This window comes from Schistosoma mansoni, chromosome 3 (genome assembly GCF_000237925.1).
Source record: "Schistosoma mansoni strain Puerto Rico chromosome 3, complete genome".
Taxonomy (NCBI): domain Eukaryota; kingdom Metazoa; phylum Platyhelminthes; class Trematoda; order Strigeidida; family Schistosomatidae; genus Schistosoma; species Schistosoma mansoni.
In genome coordinates, this window is record NC_031497.1 from 9,381,000 (window position 1) to 9,401,054 (window position 20,055).

The following is a 20,055-nucleotide window of genomic DNA, read 5'->3' on the forward strand; positions in this document are numbered from 1 at the left end:
CGGTAACATTATCTCAAATTAGGATTCCATATTTTGAGTACTGTGAACAACTACTTTCCTTTTAAGGTATACATATATCACTGATCAGAAATGTAAATAAATGTCTGATAGGAATCGAACCACAGATTCTTAGACTGTAAGTCCCACAATAGGATGAAACAGCCGTCCAGTGCTTCCAGGTTTTCCATGATGGTTTAGCTTCAATTGACTCATGATCTCAACTATATAAAAATCATTAGAGTGGGGTTTTTGACACAACTCTACGAATGTCCTGAATTATCGATTGTTCAAAAATAAACAAATTAAATATTGGCTTCAAATTAGTTGCTTTCAACAAAGTTATAATAAAGTTCAGGGTTTTTATTCTAAATCATTGTAATTTTCATATCTTTACTATCGACTGAATTTCGGTAAGTCTTAGTTTTCACATGCATTTTTCGTAGATTGTTTTACGTAGACATATGTCACAAGATTACTGAAAGTGATCGATTTTGGCTTACGGTGGAGTTCATTAGACATATTTCTTCACATTTGGCGTTTGAAATGAAAGGTTCTGGGTTTCAGGCATGCAGTATGAATTAATACTGAGATGCTGATATAAGAAGCTGGAGAGCACCAAATACTATGAAATACACTTCATAGATCCTAATATTATTCAGAATCATTATTTTCTATAAAAAGTATCAATTGTTTGCATTCTTTTCACTTCTAGTGGAAAATTGTAAGTTGTAAGTTTACATCACAAACAATTATTAAGGAAGCGTTACTCTACAAAAGCCAATTTTTCATATTTGGCTCCAAATACTTTAATTTTAAAAAAAGAATCCTCAATTAAATCATTTTCATCTCTGTAAATTATTAACTAACATTTTAAAATAGAAAGTAATTAAAAATATGTGGTGGTGTTGGTGTCGGGGGTACAGTTAACAAATTAGTCTGGGGATTTTACAAGTGATTTAATGAAATTAAATTGATTGACCATTCATGTCGCCATTAATACTGCTGACAAAAATTTCATGGATTTTATTTTAGCAACTAAGTCAATTATTGTCTAGCAATTATCATTTAAAGTTATTTACTTAATGAAAGAATTATCTTATAAATTGTTTATTTCATCTAGAAGATTTTATAAATAGTAAAAGGGATGGGTAATAAATTCTCTCATAGTTTATTATTTACTATCTTATTATGTACACAAAGGAAAAAGAAAATATTTATTTTAAAACTTCATCTTGAATTTGTTTATTATTTTTTTATTTTTATTCTTTATTTTCTTTCTTTTTTTTATTTTGTTTATTTTGTTTATCATTCATATTCTCAGACAATTGATTTATTTTCAAAGATATCTGGTTTTCAAGTTTTCAAGGTCGTAAAATAAGAAAGAAATGGGAATTAAAGGATAAGATATGGAAAAAGATGATTAAAAATTATATGTTTCTTGAATTCATTGAATGTTCTTAAGTTTTTCTATTCACATCATGAATATTTAAAACACAATAATAATGATAAATAATCTTTTCCATTGATGTTTAAGATCATAAATGATCAGTCAGTTTTGATGGTTATACATGATGATTCATTGTCTATCTACATCTTTGCTTAAAAAAAGATTGAATATCATTTGATGTTGATTTAAATGTAACCATAATAGTATCCTATATAAACCAAATAATTACAGAAAGTTAATGAAATTCATAATAGAATATAAGGGAAACTCAAAATTTTATTTTCTTGACTTATTTCTGAAATGAGGATTAGATAGTTATCTATAAAGATTGATATATCCAAAGTCAATCTAGAACAGGGAGTATGTGAACATCGAAATTTGGGTCCCATTGAGTATAAGGAGGAACTTAAAACATATTTCAACCTCGAGGGCTTGACCTATATGTATAGAGAACACAGTAGGTGATAAACTGAAAACATTCGATAGATATTCATCTGAATAACCGAAAACCAAAATATAAAGTTAAAAGTATCCGAATAACTTCAGAAAGATTAAGTTCAAAATGGATACTGCAGAAGAAATCGTGAAAAACCAACTGTCAGTATTCCTGATAAGAACTTTTTATTCATCAGAGCACTGAATTTTCATCAGTAAGCACTTCATTCTAAGCAGTGTTATGTATACATTGGCTCCTTGAGCCACCTTACTAAGCATTTATTAGTTTACTTACACCAGTGAAACACGTTTCAGTTGCCATATAAAGAATTTATTTTCCAGGCGTTTGTCAGAGAGCTGCTATCTAATGAGAATGTGAATCACCCAACAACTTAGTTCTCGAACACATGTCACGTAACGCTACCACAAACTTTCCTCAAGATTACTGGATCACTGCTGGTGCTACGAACTATTCATCAATTCAAACCTAATATCAATACTCAAAAGACGCATAACCAAACTGCTATTCTGATTTAGTCCTAGGACACTTAGTTTTACAAGTAGTTATTGTCACTTATTCTTCAATTTCTTCATATGTAAGTGCACAGGTATCTTTAAAACTCAAATAGATTATTTCCAGCTTACTTATCATTACTCTAAATAGTATTACATAACTTACACTCTATACTTGGATATGTACAAATTATTAACTATTAATACGATTGTACAGATTTAGTGAATAGTATTTTCAAAGTGAAAGTCCTTATGACTGAACTATCTTCTTTCACAAATGTGTATTAGTGATGATTTGCATTTCTGAACATTTCCCCTTTTAACAGGGATATTCAATATGCTTTACATGCTATTAAAAATGATCTCAGTCATTAATAAAATTTTTGAGGCAGTAATTTAATTTCTCTATGTCAAGGATTATTTCACAGAAGAAATTAATTTATGCAGTTATAAGCACAGACTAAATAATCATAATTAAGTTACGTAATTCTCATTCAATATTTAGCAATTCAATTGAATAGATTTCAAAATTTTATCATAGGTATGTGCTACTGTTTTTAGGTCATAAGATAAGAATATTTTTTAATTTTAAACATTACATAAACATTTTTAAGGGTGAATGTTCGTACTAACATTTTAAAGCATTCAGCTAATTATTATCAACCAATTTAAAAAAAGCATAAAGATGCATGTCAAACATTTAAAAGTGACTTTGAACAATCCAGTCTGAAAAGTGGTCATTATCCGTTTTTTGTTTCCCATTTTTTGAGATAACTTAAGTTATTTCCGTATTTTTGATGTAATTCCTGTAGAAGATTCTCCTAGAAGTCAATAAGTATTTAAACACTTATTGTTTTTCAATGTATTTATAAAATACTTTATCAGTTTCTAACCGAAATGATGAGATCTATGTTGAAATATAGTGTCATTATGGCTTACAACATCAAGACTAAGAATTGACAAATCTCTCATTGTTAGGTCTCAAGGAGTTAATTATGTTATCAGAAGCATATAAAAGAGATGAAAGTATGCCCTCGGAAAGAGTGGCAACATGTAATATAAATTGGAAGACAGGACACAACTCTGCTAACTGAAGATATTAACGATTAATAAAAATAAGTTAAACACAATGTTTTGAAACTAGGTAGGGGATTCGAAAATATGACACAGATTCACCAAATATACTATACTATTTGGTACATTAGGAGAGAATCGCTGTTTTAAGTATAAAGATCGAGCTGAAATGTCGAATTAATTAATAAGTAATTCGTTGATACAAATAATCTCCATAAGTTTCTGTTTTCAGGAAATAAAATTAGTCAGACACCGTTAAGACTACTGTGTAACAAAAAGTAGTATAGCACAACACCTAAAAATGGCAGAAAATGAAGATGGGGAGATAAATACTGATGGTGATGCTTTCATACTGACTGTTTGCTCCAATAAAATGATTGTATCGTCATTTTATTGAAAACAATTTAAATTGGATGTATTAGAAGTGAGACTACCTTAAGGAGTTTAGATCGTCGACGAAGTAGATTATGTTAACACTATATATTTCTTTGATGATTTTGATTATTACCCTGAAGAAGTCCAGACCAGTTAGCTGGACGACACGTTGGGATTATTTAACTTTCAATCGCTGAGATTATTTCAAATATAATTTTCACATATAAGATTATGTTAATGTCTTGAAACGAGTAACAAGTGCAGCTGAATTGAGTATTTATTTATGATTATCACACAATGTTGTACTATAGACAAATTATGCTGCTGAAGTCCCTGAGGAGAATAGATGCATATGTTGTCGTTAGCCGTTTAATTTGAAAAAAATGATGGGGAATGATGGGCTTTAATAATTTGACCTAGATGTACATTATGTACCTTGATTCTTATATGATTTTAAGAATGCATTTTTAAAGTTGAATTTCAGATACACCAAGATTGTATGTATGCCTCAGTGATAGGTTTCAGAAGTTAAGATAATAATTTTATGTATTTTCCAGGATTATTTAGAACAGTTTGAAAAACTTCATACACATTTTGTCATTTAAATATCGACACAAGAGCAGTTGTCTTTCTGATAGCAATTTTTAGAATTGAACGAAGTTCAAAATGTGAACCATTTGACGTTGGCTCAGTGATTTAAATGATTAAGCACTCCACGAGACTGAAGGTGTTGCGTTGATTTTCGATGGGGTCATAGATATGCACAGCTGAGAAGTCCTATCCTAGGAGGAAACAGTTGGCCATTGTTTCGTGGTTTTCAATGATTGTCAAACTAAGGTCAGAAGTGATATAAGCTATAGAATGTAATGCATCCTCGGTAAGATAATATGGTTTATTTGGTAATTACATTGAGTGACCGAAAATGAAATATCTCAATCTTTTCACACCACCCAAATGAACAGTTTCCAGCACTATTCAAAACCTTTATTATATCGGTATTGTGTAATCTTAAGTCGGTTTACAACACACAATGATTTTCCCTGGATAGTCAGTAAGAACCGGGGAGTATTAGTATTTTTACGAAATTACTTGGATTTCGACCTGTATATGCAACCAGCTTGACATGACACTATTATGTGATTAACAACCAAATGATTAACTGAGATTCTCAGGCTAGTGGTTGTTGTGTACCACTCCCATAAAGTCAGGGAAATCTTAGCCACAGGCTAAGGTCAAATACCTATCATTCACTGTTTACCCATATGATGATGATGCTGGTGATAAGCAAGACCAAGTGAAAACTTAGTCTAGAGCTAGTTTCCTTGAAAAGCCTCCAGATTGCATTCTGAAAACCCATCAGTTGAGCTATGGAAGTTAGTCTGCTAAATACAGTTGGATCAAGTACTCCAACTAATAATATATAATAATTTGGTGACTTTTCTGCTAATTTTAATTTCGCAGTTAACGACATCCACAAAGGAAATGACTTTCTGAAGTGTACTTATATTTTCAACTACATATTAGAAAACTATATAATTGTTAAATGTTCATTTACAAGTTTTATATCATGAATTTATCACATTCTCTTATACTGAGTGCACTAAATAACTACTGTCTGATGTGCGTATGTATGAGATCGTATGCATATACATTTATATATAACATTTTTATGTATGGCTTAAACCTAAAGCCTTCTTGTTCATTCGCGACATAAATATTACTAATAATAATGATGACAATAACGCTAACAAGAGTTTATATAAAATAAATCGAGTGTGGCTAGCAGTAGAATCCAAAAAGCGCGTTTCGTCCTATTTTGAAATTCTCAGATAGGTGTACCTTCATCCAATAGTCGGTTTCTATTCCAGGTCCCAAATATGAACGAAACATGTATTCTGAGTCCCATTTTCAGTCACATTTCATCTGTTTTAAACTCGTGAAAAAATGGCTATGTAAAAGCAATCTACAAAGAATGAACATATGACAACGAATACTGATCAAAATTTAGTCAATATTATCAACCATAGAATAATTTAAATCATTACAAAATGAAATTAATAACAATTAGAATTGTTCATTATCTTCACAATTGTAGTAGTTATGGTTACTTTTAAGGTAATTATTATTAACTTCTTTAATTTTCCAAAATATTCACAAATAACCCACCTCCCCCCCAAAAAAAACAATAAAGATAAAAGACTAAAGAATTAAAGACAAAACATTGACAATTTAAAAAAAACGTTTCACAGGTTTATTAAATATTGTTTACAATATAAAGACAAGTAGATGTATTAAAGAGTAGTTAGGTGAAATTCTCTAGTTGAACTATTTAAAGTTCACCTTATCAACAAAATCTTCTATCATAAGAATAATAAATAAAAAGTGAAAGGTTATCCAATTCGTAAAAGACAAGTCAATTTAATTATGAATACAGTTAATTACAAAGCATATATATATATATATGGAATTCCTGCGAGTGTTCACTTTTACTTATGATCCAGATTTTCTTTTTACCTTCATAGTTTTGGTAATTATTTATGTCAAAGTGATAACTTCTTTCAATTTCTCATATAGAGTCTATATAAACCTCTTTTATAAAGTGTAATATAAAGCTTTAAGTTCATTTAAATAAACTAGAGGGTTAATTTATGGTTTTTTTGTTATTCTGTTGAAATTGACAATATAACCATATAAACTATTGAATAAAAACAATTGACTGTAATCAGAATGAATAGAAATGAAGTTTATTTTATTGTTTTTTTGATATTGCTAATAGTTTATATTGATGTAATTTTTCTTTGTTACAATCTAGTTATTTCATACAACCAAGTATACCTAATGAAGCTTGTTTTGGATAGCCAGGACGTGTATGCATTGCTATATTATCGAATACATAATAGTTTGTACCTTCAAAGAACAAAGTTTCATCTATATTTAAAAGAAAAACAAAACAAAGAAAAAAAATAAAAATGTTAATTTAATTTTATTAAAGAAAGTTACTTTGAAAAGTAAAGTGGATTAAATTATTTTACTTCAAACAAGCTGAAGTTAATTTTATAACCTTAAGTTACCTGGGGAATTCAAATCAATAGCTGTGTAATTACCAACTAAACTACAAAAAGGTTAAATTTATGTTAGCTTACGTAAAATACAGTTTCTGACTAAATTATGGTTAAGTTAGTGTTTCTACTTGCGTCTATCTGGACCAGATATGGTACCTGACTATTGGTCGGATATTCAGTGTCTGAGTCATTTATCTAGTTATTGAATGAGTTTAGTTTGTTAATTCAATGCTAAGTCGTATTATTAGATATCATGTGTAGGATCGGAAAAACTCATGTGTCTAAGTAATAACTGATAAGTTGATCGCATACATTTTATCATGGAATGCTAAAGAAATTTTTTATTCAAGGTAAAGAAATACGGATACTCAGTCTACTATAACGGTTAAAAGCAAAGAATCATAAGACAAAATGTAATCTTCGAATTCTATCTTTAGTTCTTTCGTGATTTCTTAACTAATAGCTAACTCAACCATAATTTGTTGTTTCTGTTCAAGTCTTTACATAACGAAAGAAACTCACTGTGTCATTGAAGAAGTTTGAAGACGATTGAACTAGATGTTAGACTGAATAATATTCAAAAAATTTAATTTCTACTATAACGTTCAGCTGAAGTTAACTACCGGTTCGTTATTATTTAATATCATAACAATTAATTTGCTTATTATTTACAGGATAATATATCCTTTAGTCACATTTAAAATCTAAGAGACTCTGTTATGCTCATAGAAATAACACCATAAAAGTTATTGGTTTAGTTTTGTAACTTCAATTCAGTATTATTGTTACTAATGACTTTGTCAGACAATAAAATAAAGGGAGGCGATAATGGTATCAACTCATTAATGAGCAGGTTTGAATCGTAACCCCTCTGTCATATTAGTATGGATATTCAGTTAGTACCGTTCCCTTTATGACAGCATACTAACTAACTATTTAATCATATTAAGATTAAGACTTAAAAAATAATCCAATAACTGACAAACCATAGGTTTCAGACTCAGTGAATATTTGATAGATACGGATTGAATAATTACAAATGACCTCTGAGAATAAGTTTACAGTAGGCACACAGATCTCACAGTGATAAGATATGAGTTCAGACCAATATAAGTATAACTTAAAAAATAATAAAATCTATTTACACATGAACATCTTTTTATATGTAATTGAATTTTGAATATGAGAAGTATCAGGTCGGTTGAGATGCAAATACCTGTGTGCTATTCATTTATACAATATCTGAATGTGACAATTGGTGGATCTAATAAATTTAAAATCAGATTTCGTTATTTAACAAAGTGTGTACATCTCAACGAACGGTTGTTTAGTTCTGTAATAAATCGTAAGTTAGCTAGATTGTGAAATGTCTAATTTTGAACTAACTCACCACTTAGGGAGAAATTAATATTGAAATTCCAATGATTGGTCACTGAGAGTGACTGATTTCATGTTTGTAGAGTCATTTAACGTTGGAAAAATTCTACCCATCAAGTTACAGAGTAGGCACTAGTTTAAGTGACTCGATTTGCGCGCACAAAACAATTGACCTTTTGTTTGTTTCCTCAAAATTTAGACTTGGAACGACCAATTTCTATGCATTGAGTTATAACCTTGAACAGAGGTTTTAGACAATCGTATACTGAACTATTATTCTTTGTTACTTATTAAACAAGACACTTAAGGGGAAAGTGACTTGAAATTTAAAATTATACTACTGGTCAGGATTTCAGTAGCTCATCTAAACGAAATAAATTTGATGAGCGAATAGCCACCTGGTGGTCTACAGTAAATGGTAGCTGGTGACCACTCATTCTATTTATATCATCAACCACTTTCACTGAATAACATCTATTCCGTCTTCTGCTGTGCTACAGGGTGGATAAACGACCATTTTAAAAAGGCGGAAGTCAAATACAAATTAATACAGAATCTACGAAAATCAGTAAAGTGAACGTACACTATATCTAAAACAATAAAGTGGTACATTGGAGTGTAAACATATTTACAACAGGACCAGAAGGATGGAGCTAAAGAAAAAGTATACAGTTACTTGCAGTCGATAGCTACCGGTCATTTTCTGCCCATTTAGAAAAATTATTATTATTAAGAGATATCTAATCACAATCAGAAATAAATATTAGTGTGAGCAAGAAAATTACCATTGAGACCGGTAAATGCAGCTTGTGTAGGAACAGGAACTCCCTGCCATGTATCTTTTATCAGACGAGGATAGTCCGGACTACTAATTACTTTGCCGAATGGACCAGAATACTCATCCAAGCGCCAGTAATATTTTCCAGCGAAGATATAAATTGCCTGATTTTCTCCCCATAAAAAGACACTGTCTACACGTTCCAGGTGAGATGGAAGTCCAAGATCAGTGAGAGGTAATCCATCGCTTGGAAATCCAGGTTTCATTCTCATGTTATCCAAAAGTAGCCAGAATTTTTTATCTTTAATTAATTTTAGATTAAAAAAGCAAATAAAACCAAGTTAGTTTTATAAACACTATAATTAGATAAGTTTGGATTTTCTGTACGCAATTCAACACTGTTCGTTTGTTTTGATAAGCTCTAAGTTTCAACTAGTATTCTTGTTCTTACCTTATGAGTACAGCCAATTGTAGCAATAGTTGAGACGATGTTCAATACAATATTTTAATGGACAAAAAGTGTTTTCTGACCAGTAAAGCAATGAATTAGCAAAAGCTCTACGCAACATAGGTATTCAGTAAAATAAATGAGACAACTCTTTGGTACCGACAATACTTAAAATATCTTTGGAATTTCACTAATCCATCTTACTTTCAGATAATTGGTTTTCTTTTTCTTAAGCATACTTCTGTTATTTGAAAGATGACGAATAAAGTTCACTGTGAAACGATCTGGACAAATGAAATTTCATGTAAATGATCCAATAACTGAATCTCTCAAATCAACCTCTATCTGGGTTATTTCAATTATTTATGTACGAAACATTTCATTGTCGAGTACTTTAAAAAAGACCAATGACAGCGGGGATTTTATGGTCGGTTATATCTACCAAGTAGAGTTACGGGTACTAAAAAGGTGATTAAATGAAATCCAATTTTTAGAAATTATAATCAAAGTTTTGATGATCAGTTGGTTGAGTACTTAATCATATTTTAGATATTGCTTCTTCTATCAATCTAGACTCTGAATAATATAACAACATATGAATCTACTAGTTTAGGCTTTTTAAGATAGTATAATCAGCTGCTACTCATTCTCTTTGCTTTTTTGATTCAAAACTCAAAGCGAAGATTAGATATGGTGGCTAATGTAATAAAGTTTAAACAACAATTTTATTTTTGTTCACATGATAAATTGATTAAAGTTAGTTTACAACGTTTGGAGTTTCTTCTCTTTTTTTACCAATTCATCAAATAAAAATTACTTTTCACTATATGAAATAAATTTATCTAGTACATAAAAATATCAACAGATTAAGTAGAATATTTGTGATGACAACATTATCTAAAAAGTCAGTGATATTGTGCTATATGTTACTAATGCCAACAGATATAAGTAGTATGTATCACCAATCGAAATTGGAATGCCTGGAGGTAGAAAGTTAATAAGATCGAAGAAAAGATGACGACAAAAGAGAATAAATGGTGTGGAAACGAAAGAACAATGATGTCTGAGACGATTGATTGACATTTTGCAAACGAAGTATTTACTGCATGGTTCTTAGATTTTACTAATTCTGTAATTTTATGTTCGAATACATTCGATTATCCTCACTTTTGTTCTCGTTCACTATAATATCATCATTAACTACTGAGCTAATTGATATCAAATTCGTATGTTAAATAATAAAATCATTTTAACAACGATTTTAAACATATTTTAATAAGGTATGTTGAAAAGTAAATAAAAATACTTAATTATACGATTTGACCAAAATCGGTTGTTCAATGAAAAGGGTTAAAAAGTACCTCGAAAAATATAAATAGCTGCATCATGGCGTTCAATACCAGCATTAATGTAATCAACATATTTAGGTAATGCAGGCCAGTAATAAGTTATTTTTGCTGGACCATCACGAAATTGATAGGTAATCCACGTTGTTACAGTTTTTGACCATGTTACTCGCCATTGCCACTTTAAAATAACAAAAAATATGATATTTAACACTACTTAGAATTAATTTGTGTGGAATTTTTTCTGCTTATTCGTCATCACGTTGTGTTGATAAAATCTTAGTACCATAGTCTTTGATTTTAACAAATTGTCCACGATAGTAGGCATACCTGGACTAAACATTGAATACAATGTTAACTTTTGTACTCTTACGCGTTATATATATTGTCATTCTTATCTGGGAATTTCTGAACTGTTAGTGCATTCAATGAAACCATAAGTGTTATATCCTAGTGATAATTAGATTGTGGGTAACTTCTGAGATCTATTAATGGACTAATATTATATATATATATATATTCAGTAACTAGATTATGTTAATCTATATTCCTCTTATCATAAGCTTCATTTCGACCTATAAATTATTATTATACAATTTACTGTTACCAAATTATGTTTAGTTTATTAATTACCTTCTCCCACGTTCACAGACACATTTTGACTTGATCTTGTTCAAATATTATTTTCTATTTTATGGTGTGATGCGGTCTGTTGATATCTCACAACGAACTTGGTTGAACTCCACTGGTCACTGCTTCTTACTAGAACTCCAGGAAATACCTCATGGAGCCAGTCACTAGTGAGCATATGATCATTATTAGAACGTGGTCTAGCTTCAATTGACTCATGATTTCAACTATATAAAATTACTTAAATCTCCACAAAACCCCCTTTTATGGAGAGAAAAAGATTAACAATAATATTGTAATTTTCGAAGAGATTTATAATGAAACTTAATCTAAACTTACTTCTCCTTTAAAAACATACAATTCTAAATTACGAATTTTAATAATTGCATCAACACTGATATTACAAAAATCGAAAACATTTTCACGTTTTGGTGCTTCTGTAGTTACAGGTGCTAAATAAATTGTGAAAAGAAATTGAGAAAATCATTTTTAATTCATATATAGAATGTCTTTTCGTAGGATAAATAATAATGTTTGTAAGATGATTAACCATCATTCCTAGATATGTCGAATAAAAGTTTTTAAAATAACAAAATAGATACTGCAAGAGGGGTTAAATATGATTGACTATAAAAAACTGTGCCTTAATGTATATTGTACGTTGTTTTGTGGTGTGTGCTACTGATGTCGGTAGATATAAGTAGTATGTGTCATAAATCGAAATTGAGATGCCTGGAGGTAGAAAGTTAAAAAGATCGAAGAAAAGAGGAGGAGAACAAAGAATGATTGATGTTGGAGCGAAAGAACAACAAAGTTTGAGACGATTGATTGACATTTTGCAAATGAAGTATTTACTGTATGACAATTTCAAAAAAAATTGAGCATTAGGTAGATTGTTATTCTCTGAAGAAGTGGCTTACAATGAGTCACGAAACACCAGGAAATCTAATTTTTCTATTCATTCGGACATTGCAAATACATTATTTATCTATATATACTGTATGGTTCTCAGATTTTACTAAGTCATTTGTAATTTTGTATTCACTACATTTGGGGTTGTCCTTACTTGTGTTCTAGCTCACTACAGTTCTATCTAACTATTGGTAGGTTAATAAATTGGTATAATGAGTAATATGATTTATAAAAGGCCATGAGCTTATTCTTCATCAGTGTCATTTTTATGAGCTTCACCACACTGGAGTAGATAGGTTTAACACTAATATGGACAAAGTAGTCTGAAACATATGACGCAAATTACATTAACATATCATTAGTATCTAAAGATTCACGTAAGGCTATTTGTAGACGTCAACGTTTATTCCATTTAAGAACAAGGTCTGTTCTTTTCTTTGATTTATTCTTATCAATAAAGTATAATATTTACCTGAGTCAAACTTTGTTAGTAACTCAAGACACTTTTATAAAGTGTAAATAATGGTTTGTCTTCTGTTGGTAAATTACGTACAATTACTTTTAAATTCCTAAGAAACACAATATCAATGAGATAGAAATGGAATAATGAAGTCAAGGTAAAAGAGCTAACTACAGCCAATCCCAATATATGGTTACCAAATAAATTGACAATTCTTCGTTATGATAGATATAGGATACGTAGTAATGTGAACATTGATTTCCTGTTTGAACTTGAACTTTCTAAACTTAGGATATTGACATTTCGAACATTTCTAATTCTATATGACAGTAAAACCACTTATCTATTCACAGTCTTATACACATTGAATAAACTATTGTGATCATTAAATTTGATTTCTTAAGGACGTTTATTTAGACTATCGTCAAAAGAATATTATCATAGACAAAAAAGCAGCAGTGTTAAAATAAGACTCGTTCACTTCATGTATAATGCATCACAAAGAAAGCATGGGCAGGATTTTGAGTAAATCTGGTTTAAAAAAAACTCAATAAAATCACTTAAACATACAGATAAAATAAATATCTCCAGTATATCACAACTGAAGATTCATTGATTAATCATTGAGTAGTAACCAATGTCATAGTTTCATAGTTGAAAGCATCAGTCAATTGAAGCTAGACTACCAAGAAAAACCTGGAAGCACTGGACGGCCGTTTTTTTCAATTGACCCATGCTTTCAACTATGAAAATATTGAAATCTCCACAAAAATCCCTTCTGATAATTATGTCGTATTAATCGAATACTCTGATGATGGAATTCTATCGATGCAACTGAAATTTGGTCATCAATCCAAATGACTGGATATCACGTGTACCACACGCTTGCTTACTCTTTGAACTACATTTTGAATTATTTTTGTAAAATCTATTGAATTCGTAGTAATATTATCTGACACGTGATCATTTGACTGTTATTGATTCTATTAGTAATGTTAACTACTTATATATTAGCGTTGAGAAAGAGTATTGAAAATGAATATAAATGAATATGTACAGTGCTCGCGCGAAACGGATAGGCCCTGGGTTTGAATCTCGCGAGGCGGGATGGTGGATGCGCAGTGCTGAGGAGTCCCATAATGGGACGAAACTGCCGTCCAGTGCTTCCAGGTTTTCCATGGTAGTCTAGCTTCAACTGACTCATGATTTCAACTATATATAAATAATCTAGTAATCGTAAGCAGAGATGGATAGTGGCTAGCAGTGGAATACAGGACGCGCGTTTCGTCCTATTTGGGACTCGTCGGCTGGATGTACCTACATCTCAGAGTTGATGTTCACTCTGGGACTCGAACCCAGTACCCTCGCTTCAAACGCCATCGCGTTAACGTTTAACTACTGAGGATGTTTTGAAAATTCAGACTGCCAATTCATGTAATGGTAGCAACCGCTTAATGTACATTTAAAAATGGTCACTTGAAACAATTTTGGAAACTTACGATTGTATGTAGTTTTGAATTTGTAAAATAGATAATTTTTTAACACTAATGATTACTTAATTAAATTTGAGTAGTTCAGATTGTATTCGAAAGAAAATAAACTTACGTGGTGGGGGTATATCAGGTAAACTTGGTTCAGGTGGTATAAATTTACCCGGTTTGGCAGCACCTTAAATAAAATAGAAACATATTGTGTCTAGACATGAATAAGTTCACATAAGATTATCGATGGAATAAATATTTTTACACATACAAATTAGACTAAACTGTTTTAGGGAATATAATTTAAATATCAGTAAACAGTGATAATATAAATGTAAAAGGTTATTGCCCAATAATTCATAAAAGTTCATGTACAAATAGGTAAATATATTGATGTTTACATACAATAACATATTGTGACAAGATAGTGGAATTTTATACCATTTATAAAATAAAAGACAGAATAGTCAGACATAAAGTACATTAGCTAACGCTGTCAAATTCCTCATCAAAAATTCGAATGTACTTGGAATAAACAAGAGAATGAGTCAGCTAGGGAAACATTGTTAGGCGATAAATTATTTAAGATTTTGAAGAAGATAAAAGTAAACGTATCTAAGCTAGTCTGGCAAATGTGCCAAATCACTTTATATATATATATAACACTCTGGTACGGTGAAATGTTCCACATGTGGTAAGGTTGGTCAAGCGTTATCTTGTGAAGCCGGTTGGCTTTCTAGAAATGTTTTCCGTTTAGCAAGCCTCATAAACGCACCGCGTGTATATTGTTTTATGGGAAATTTGTTACCCTTATGTTTCGGCATGCAGGCGTCGCAATAGGGGTAAGTATAACCTACATGCACACCGGTAACACACATGTTTTCACTCATGAATCCCAAAGCATACATATAGGTATATTCACCTACCTGGGGACGTAAAAGGTCAACGGTACTTTTGGATGTATTTGCTGCAGCTGACTGTCACTTATGCATTACATGCATATGACTGGTACAAAGGCTTTCGCTCCTGAACTTCTCGACATACCCATAAGCATAAGCACTCTTCCAAGGAGGGTTGATGGTCACCTCTCTCCAGTAATTTCTACCATATATTTTTATGTCTTCAACTTGAAGGATTAGGCCGCTGATTTTATTAGACATAGAGGAAACATTTCTAACCCTAAGTTCCTTGGGTTTACCCACACGCGTATGCTTTGCATATACCTACATACATAAAACACACAAGGTGAAACTCATGCAATTCATATACATAAGCGTATATTTCAGTAAGCCCGAAAGGTTTCAGAGAGCCCCGAAGAATGGAACCCAGTTATTATGGTGTACAGCAGAGTGGTGGCTCAGTCTAATCTCTGGCGACCGCCCAGACTAGCTGGCAAGATTGCTCCTACTGCCCAAGAGCGCCACAAGGAGGCCTTAGGTCAGATTTCGCTGCTTACACTTTGGTATTATGTTTCTCACTAAATATATGTTACTAATGAAGAGTAATGAAATGAAATAAATTCATTTTATTCCTAAACCTATTTTCTTATTTCAGTGGAAATGTCATGTTTCCACTATTGGGTGATATAAACATGCAGAAGCTGTTGACACATTGATAGAAATTAAAATTCTTTGATAGAATTGAACTTCATTCGTTTGATGTTCGCTATAGTTGAACAAGATTGCATTCTGTGACAGATATCGAGCTTTACTTGTTATTCTGAACTACTATAATTTTCGGTCCAATCTTAACAAACGCCTAGCCTGTCGGGTATAATAGTCATAGTCACAAAAATTCACATTGTTGTTATTATTAATATATAATGATAAATTTCTAGAGAAACCAAGTCACATTTCAAAAAGGGAGTGGATTGCTTTTCAGATGAACTCTATGGATGTCGTAAGAAAAAAATTGAAAGTTTTCTATTATTAAATGTTATTAATGCAGCAACCATTGGTAATTAAATAGTCCGAAATAAATTTTCAGACTTTTTTCTCACTAGGAACTAACTGAACAATATTTAACCTATTTTTATCACTACTGAAACTGTGAGCAATCTAGCTTCGCAAGTAGTCAATTTCGCTATCTAATATGACCTGGTTCATATGCAGTTTCTGTGACTAAAAAAATGATTTCTGATGAGGCATTAAATCGTCTCAATAATTTGTACTGACGATCAACTCTACTGTAAAAGGAATCAATAATTACCTGAAGGAATAAATTATTTAGAAACTTAGTTAAAATCCACAATATGCACAATAATTAAGATTATGCCCAACATCAATGAACTTAGTTTTGTAGTGACTGGATAAAACGATTATATGATGGCGAATAAATCGCATCATGTAACACAAATTGACTGAATGATTCATGCTGATTAGTTAAAAATCGAAATGAACTGTTCAATAAGATTAGTTCAGCTACAAGACAGTATGAGTGATAAATTAGAAGTAAGGAAAATTTTATTTCATATGTATTAACTAACCAAACTATCAAATTATAATATGTTCCCTTATTATCATACAAATCTGTACACAGTAAATCTGATTAAAAGTCTGTACTAGGTGACCGATTTGTATAAATTAAAACTAAAATCCTTTTGCTAATGACCCATCAACTCAATGAACAAGGGAATAATTTGACAAATGAAGCACTTGAGTCCCAGTTATTAGTTCACAATTTCAAATCTCGTTCCAACCTCTTTGGTTTCGGTAGCTGGTTGATAACACTGGCCCTCATATAAGACATATAGTTGAAAGTTAAGTACGTACGCTTGTGCTTAAAATATATATATATTCACAGTACATGTAAATTTAAGTACCTGATTAAAACTACCTTACCAGCAAGTTTTTGTATATCATATACAGTAGTTTTCAGTTTACTAACTGAATATTTTAATTTTAATCGAATAAAAGATATCATTTATTTGAATGATGTGCTTACCATAAATTTGTTGTATTCCAGCGATATCATCTGGATCCAACTTAACTTTTTCCCAAGTTCTTGTGTAGTAAGGATACATAATTGCAGTTGGTACAGATGAATGACCTAATCCTAAACTGTGCCCTAATTCATGAGCTGCGACAGAAATCAAATTTCTATGTGCTATAAGAAAACAGTATGAAAACACAAAACAAAATTTATAAAATATTGAACTGTGTTAGAAAGTTGGAGGTAGTCTACAGGATAAATTGTACCTAGGTTTTATATTATTTGACACTTGTTAACAATACATGCGAAAATCTTGAGGGAACAGGTGTTCACTATGGGATTTGAGCCCACATCAACTATCCTCACGGTCTGAGAAGTTATCATTTAGATAATCAGAAAGAGACTGGTCTCTTGTAGGACTGACATATTTACGATTGAATGATGGTTAATTTAGTAATCGACGTCAACCATCTATAATTCTTATTTTTAGTTCCAACATCCAGCATTCACTCACTGAATGAGAAGAAAAACAGTCGAAAATGCTTATGGTAGCATATTACTTGAGAATTGGAAATACGACTAGTAACTTTATCAAAGAATTCCCGTTTATAAATTTTACAAAAGCTAATAGAGTAAAGTTATATTCATTTTCACTATCCATCTCTGCTTACCATGCTTGTGAATTAAGGCTATATCGAGGCGATACGCACAGTATGCACATATGCCAATTAGAGACTGACCAGTTGCAGTCCTAACAAATCGATGGGAAGATTCAAACAAATAATACTGAATGAATTTAAACTTCATCCCATCGCACAAGCAAGTGGCTATTAGTACTCAGTGGCCGAGTGGATAACGCGATGGCGTTTGAAGCGAGGGTACTGGGTTCGAGTCCCAAAGTGAACATCAACTCTGAGATGTAGGTACATCCAGCTGACGAGTCCCAAATAGGACGAAACGCGCGTCCTGTATTCCACTGCTAGCCACTATCCATCTCTGCTTACCATAATATATAAGTATTTAACATTACCAATAAAATCAATAACAATCAAATGCTCATGAAATAGATAATATTACTACGAATTCAAAAGATTTTACAAAGACAATTAAAATTGTAGTTCAAAGAGTAAGCAAACGGGTAATTTGTATACAGAGGTATCGTTTAATAAATGAACATATTGGAATATGTAGTTGCACGATTGACAGATCACATTAAATATCATAATGCAAATCCGTGAAGTTTATTAAGAAATCGAATTTCGCTAACAGCTTCATAAGAATCAAGAAAGGGATGTTGTAATTATATGAGAACGAAATTAATGGAAAGTTTCAAAACCTTGAGTCCTTTCGTCTTTGCGATTAATATTGACAATGAAGCTGTATGAAGGAAGCACGTATTTTGATTGGATTACACTAATTCACTCAGATTTCACACTTTTCTAGTTCTTTAGCACTGGTCGAATCCTATCGATCATGTTGCAGCATAGACCAATTGTTCAGTGACTCAACATTATATGCATCTAACATCTCAGCGTGGTACACGTGATATCCATTCATTTGGAATGATGACCACATTTCAGTTGCATCGATAGAATTCCTTCATCATTAGAGTATTCTATAAATATGACATTGATTACTACTCAATAATTAATCAATGAATTTTCAGTTGTGATATACTGGAGATATTTGTTTCATCTGTATTTTTAAATGATCTTAGAGTTTTATGTGGAGGCCATGTTTGTTATCTGGTAAGTTTTAAAAACGCTCAGGATATAATTGTAAGTCAGTGATTTTGCTTGAAAACAACTAGAAGTTTTTTTCATTTTTATTCATATTATTTACTAGATGAAATCTCCCTATTGACAGTTTTCATTGGATTTCAATCCAAATTTCAGTGCCAAATGAAAGCTATCTTCTCATTAACTACTGAATACTGTGGATTAATGGAATTCATACTTATATACCATAAGACGTCGGCTCAGTTGTTTGGGCGTCAAGCGTTTGCACACGAAACAGAAGGTCGTAGGTTTGATTCGTCGTGATTGGATCGTGAGTGTGTACTGATGAGTAGTTCCGCACTAGGACGAAGGGCCCATCCAGTACCTCCAGCTTTCCAATAGTTTCAGAAATCTTGATCGATTCGTGATTTCACTGAAGTTGAACAGTCGTCACAAACAAATAGTGACTGTTCACTAACCCTAAATTACTAACTGACGTAACAAGAGCTATATTTAAAAATTTAATTAACTTGTAAAAAAATATAAAAATAAACACTACTTTTATGTGGTCCATCATTCCAGATTTCATCATCGTCAAAATGTGCATCACCAGAAAATGAATATACATTATCCGGTGTTGGATAGTAAGCATGTGCTAGTACTCCACCTATGTCATAAAAAAGAGATTAGAAAACAAGGTGGCAAACATTTGATTATTGCGTAATGAAAACGAAAATTATACAAAAATCTTTATAATTCACAAATTAATTTGTTCAAAGATAATTATCGATGTTTTTAATATCGCTTTAGTGTATCGTACCCAACTATTTGGGTAAATGTTTCGTTAATTTAGTGAGAGCTGCCTAGCCGAGTGAATGTTCCATCACATTTTCCCTCTTTAGCGTCTGAAGATATTTTTAACTATTTATCATAAACATATTCAGTGTAAATTAGGTAGGCAGTAGGTAAGCCCCAAATGACAGAGTGTAAATTTAATCAAAGATTTCATTCACAAGCCCTAATATTTACTACCTATGCGTTCTTCATCAGATATATCCAACTTGTTTC

The 20,055-nt window shown here is 31.4% G+C and overlaps 2 protein-coding genes across 2 annotated transcripts in view; both read right to left on the reverse strand.

Annotated features, from left to right (window-relative positions):
- Positions 1 to 6,656: 6,656 nt before the first annotated feature.
- Smp_145940 (hypothetical protein) lies at positions 6,657 to 9,333 on the reverse strand (the record flags this gene model as incomplete). The annotated part of the gene is made up of 2 exons (XM_018799145.1): positions 6,657 to 6,772; positions 9,069 to 9,333. The coding sequence occupies 2 exons, from the start codon at positions 9,331 to 9,333 to the stop codon at positions 6,657 to 6,659; spliced, it is 381 nt and encodes a 126-aa protein (XP_018650963.1).
- A 1,526-nt stretch (positions 9,334 to 10,859) lies between these two features.
- Smp_145930 (matrix metallopeptidase-7 (M10 family)) overlaps positions 10,860 to 20,055 on the reverse strand; it is a gene marked incomplete at both ends in the record, with an annotated part of 18,024 nt that continues 8,828 nt past the window's right edge. Inside the window, 5 exons of the mRNA XM_018799146.1 lie at positions 10,860 to 11,036; positions 11,825 to 11,937; positions 14,463 to 14,525; positions 17,282 to 17,443; positions 19,547 to 19,654. Coding sequence (XP_018650964.1) covers positions 10,860 to 11,036; positions 11,825 to 11,937; positions 14,463 to 14,525; positions 17,282 to 17,443; positions 19,547 to 19,654 — 623 coding nt within the window. The remainder of the gene's footprint in view (positions 11,037 to 11,824; positions 11,938 to 14,462; positions 14,526 to 17,281; positions 17,444 to 19,546; positions 19,655 to 20,055) is intronic.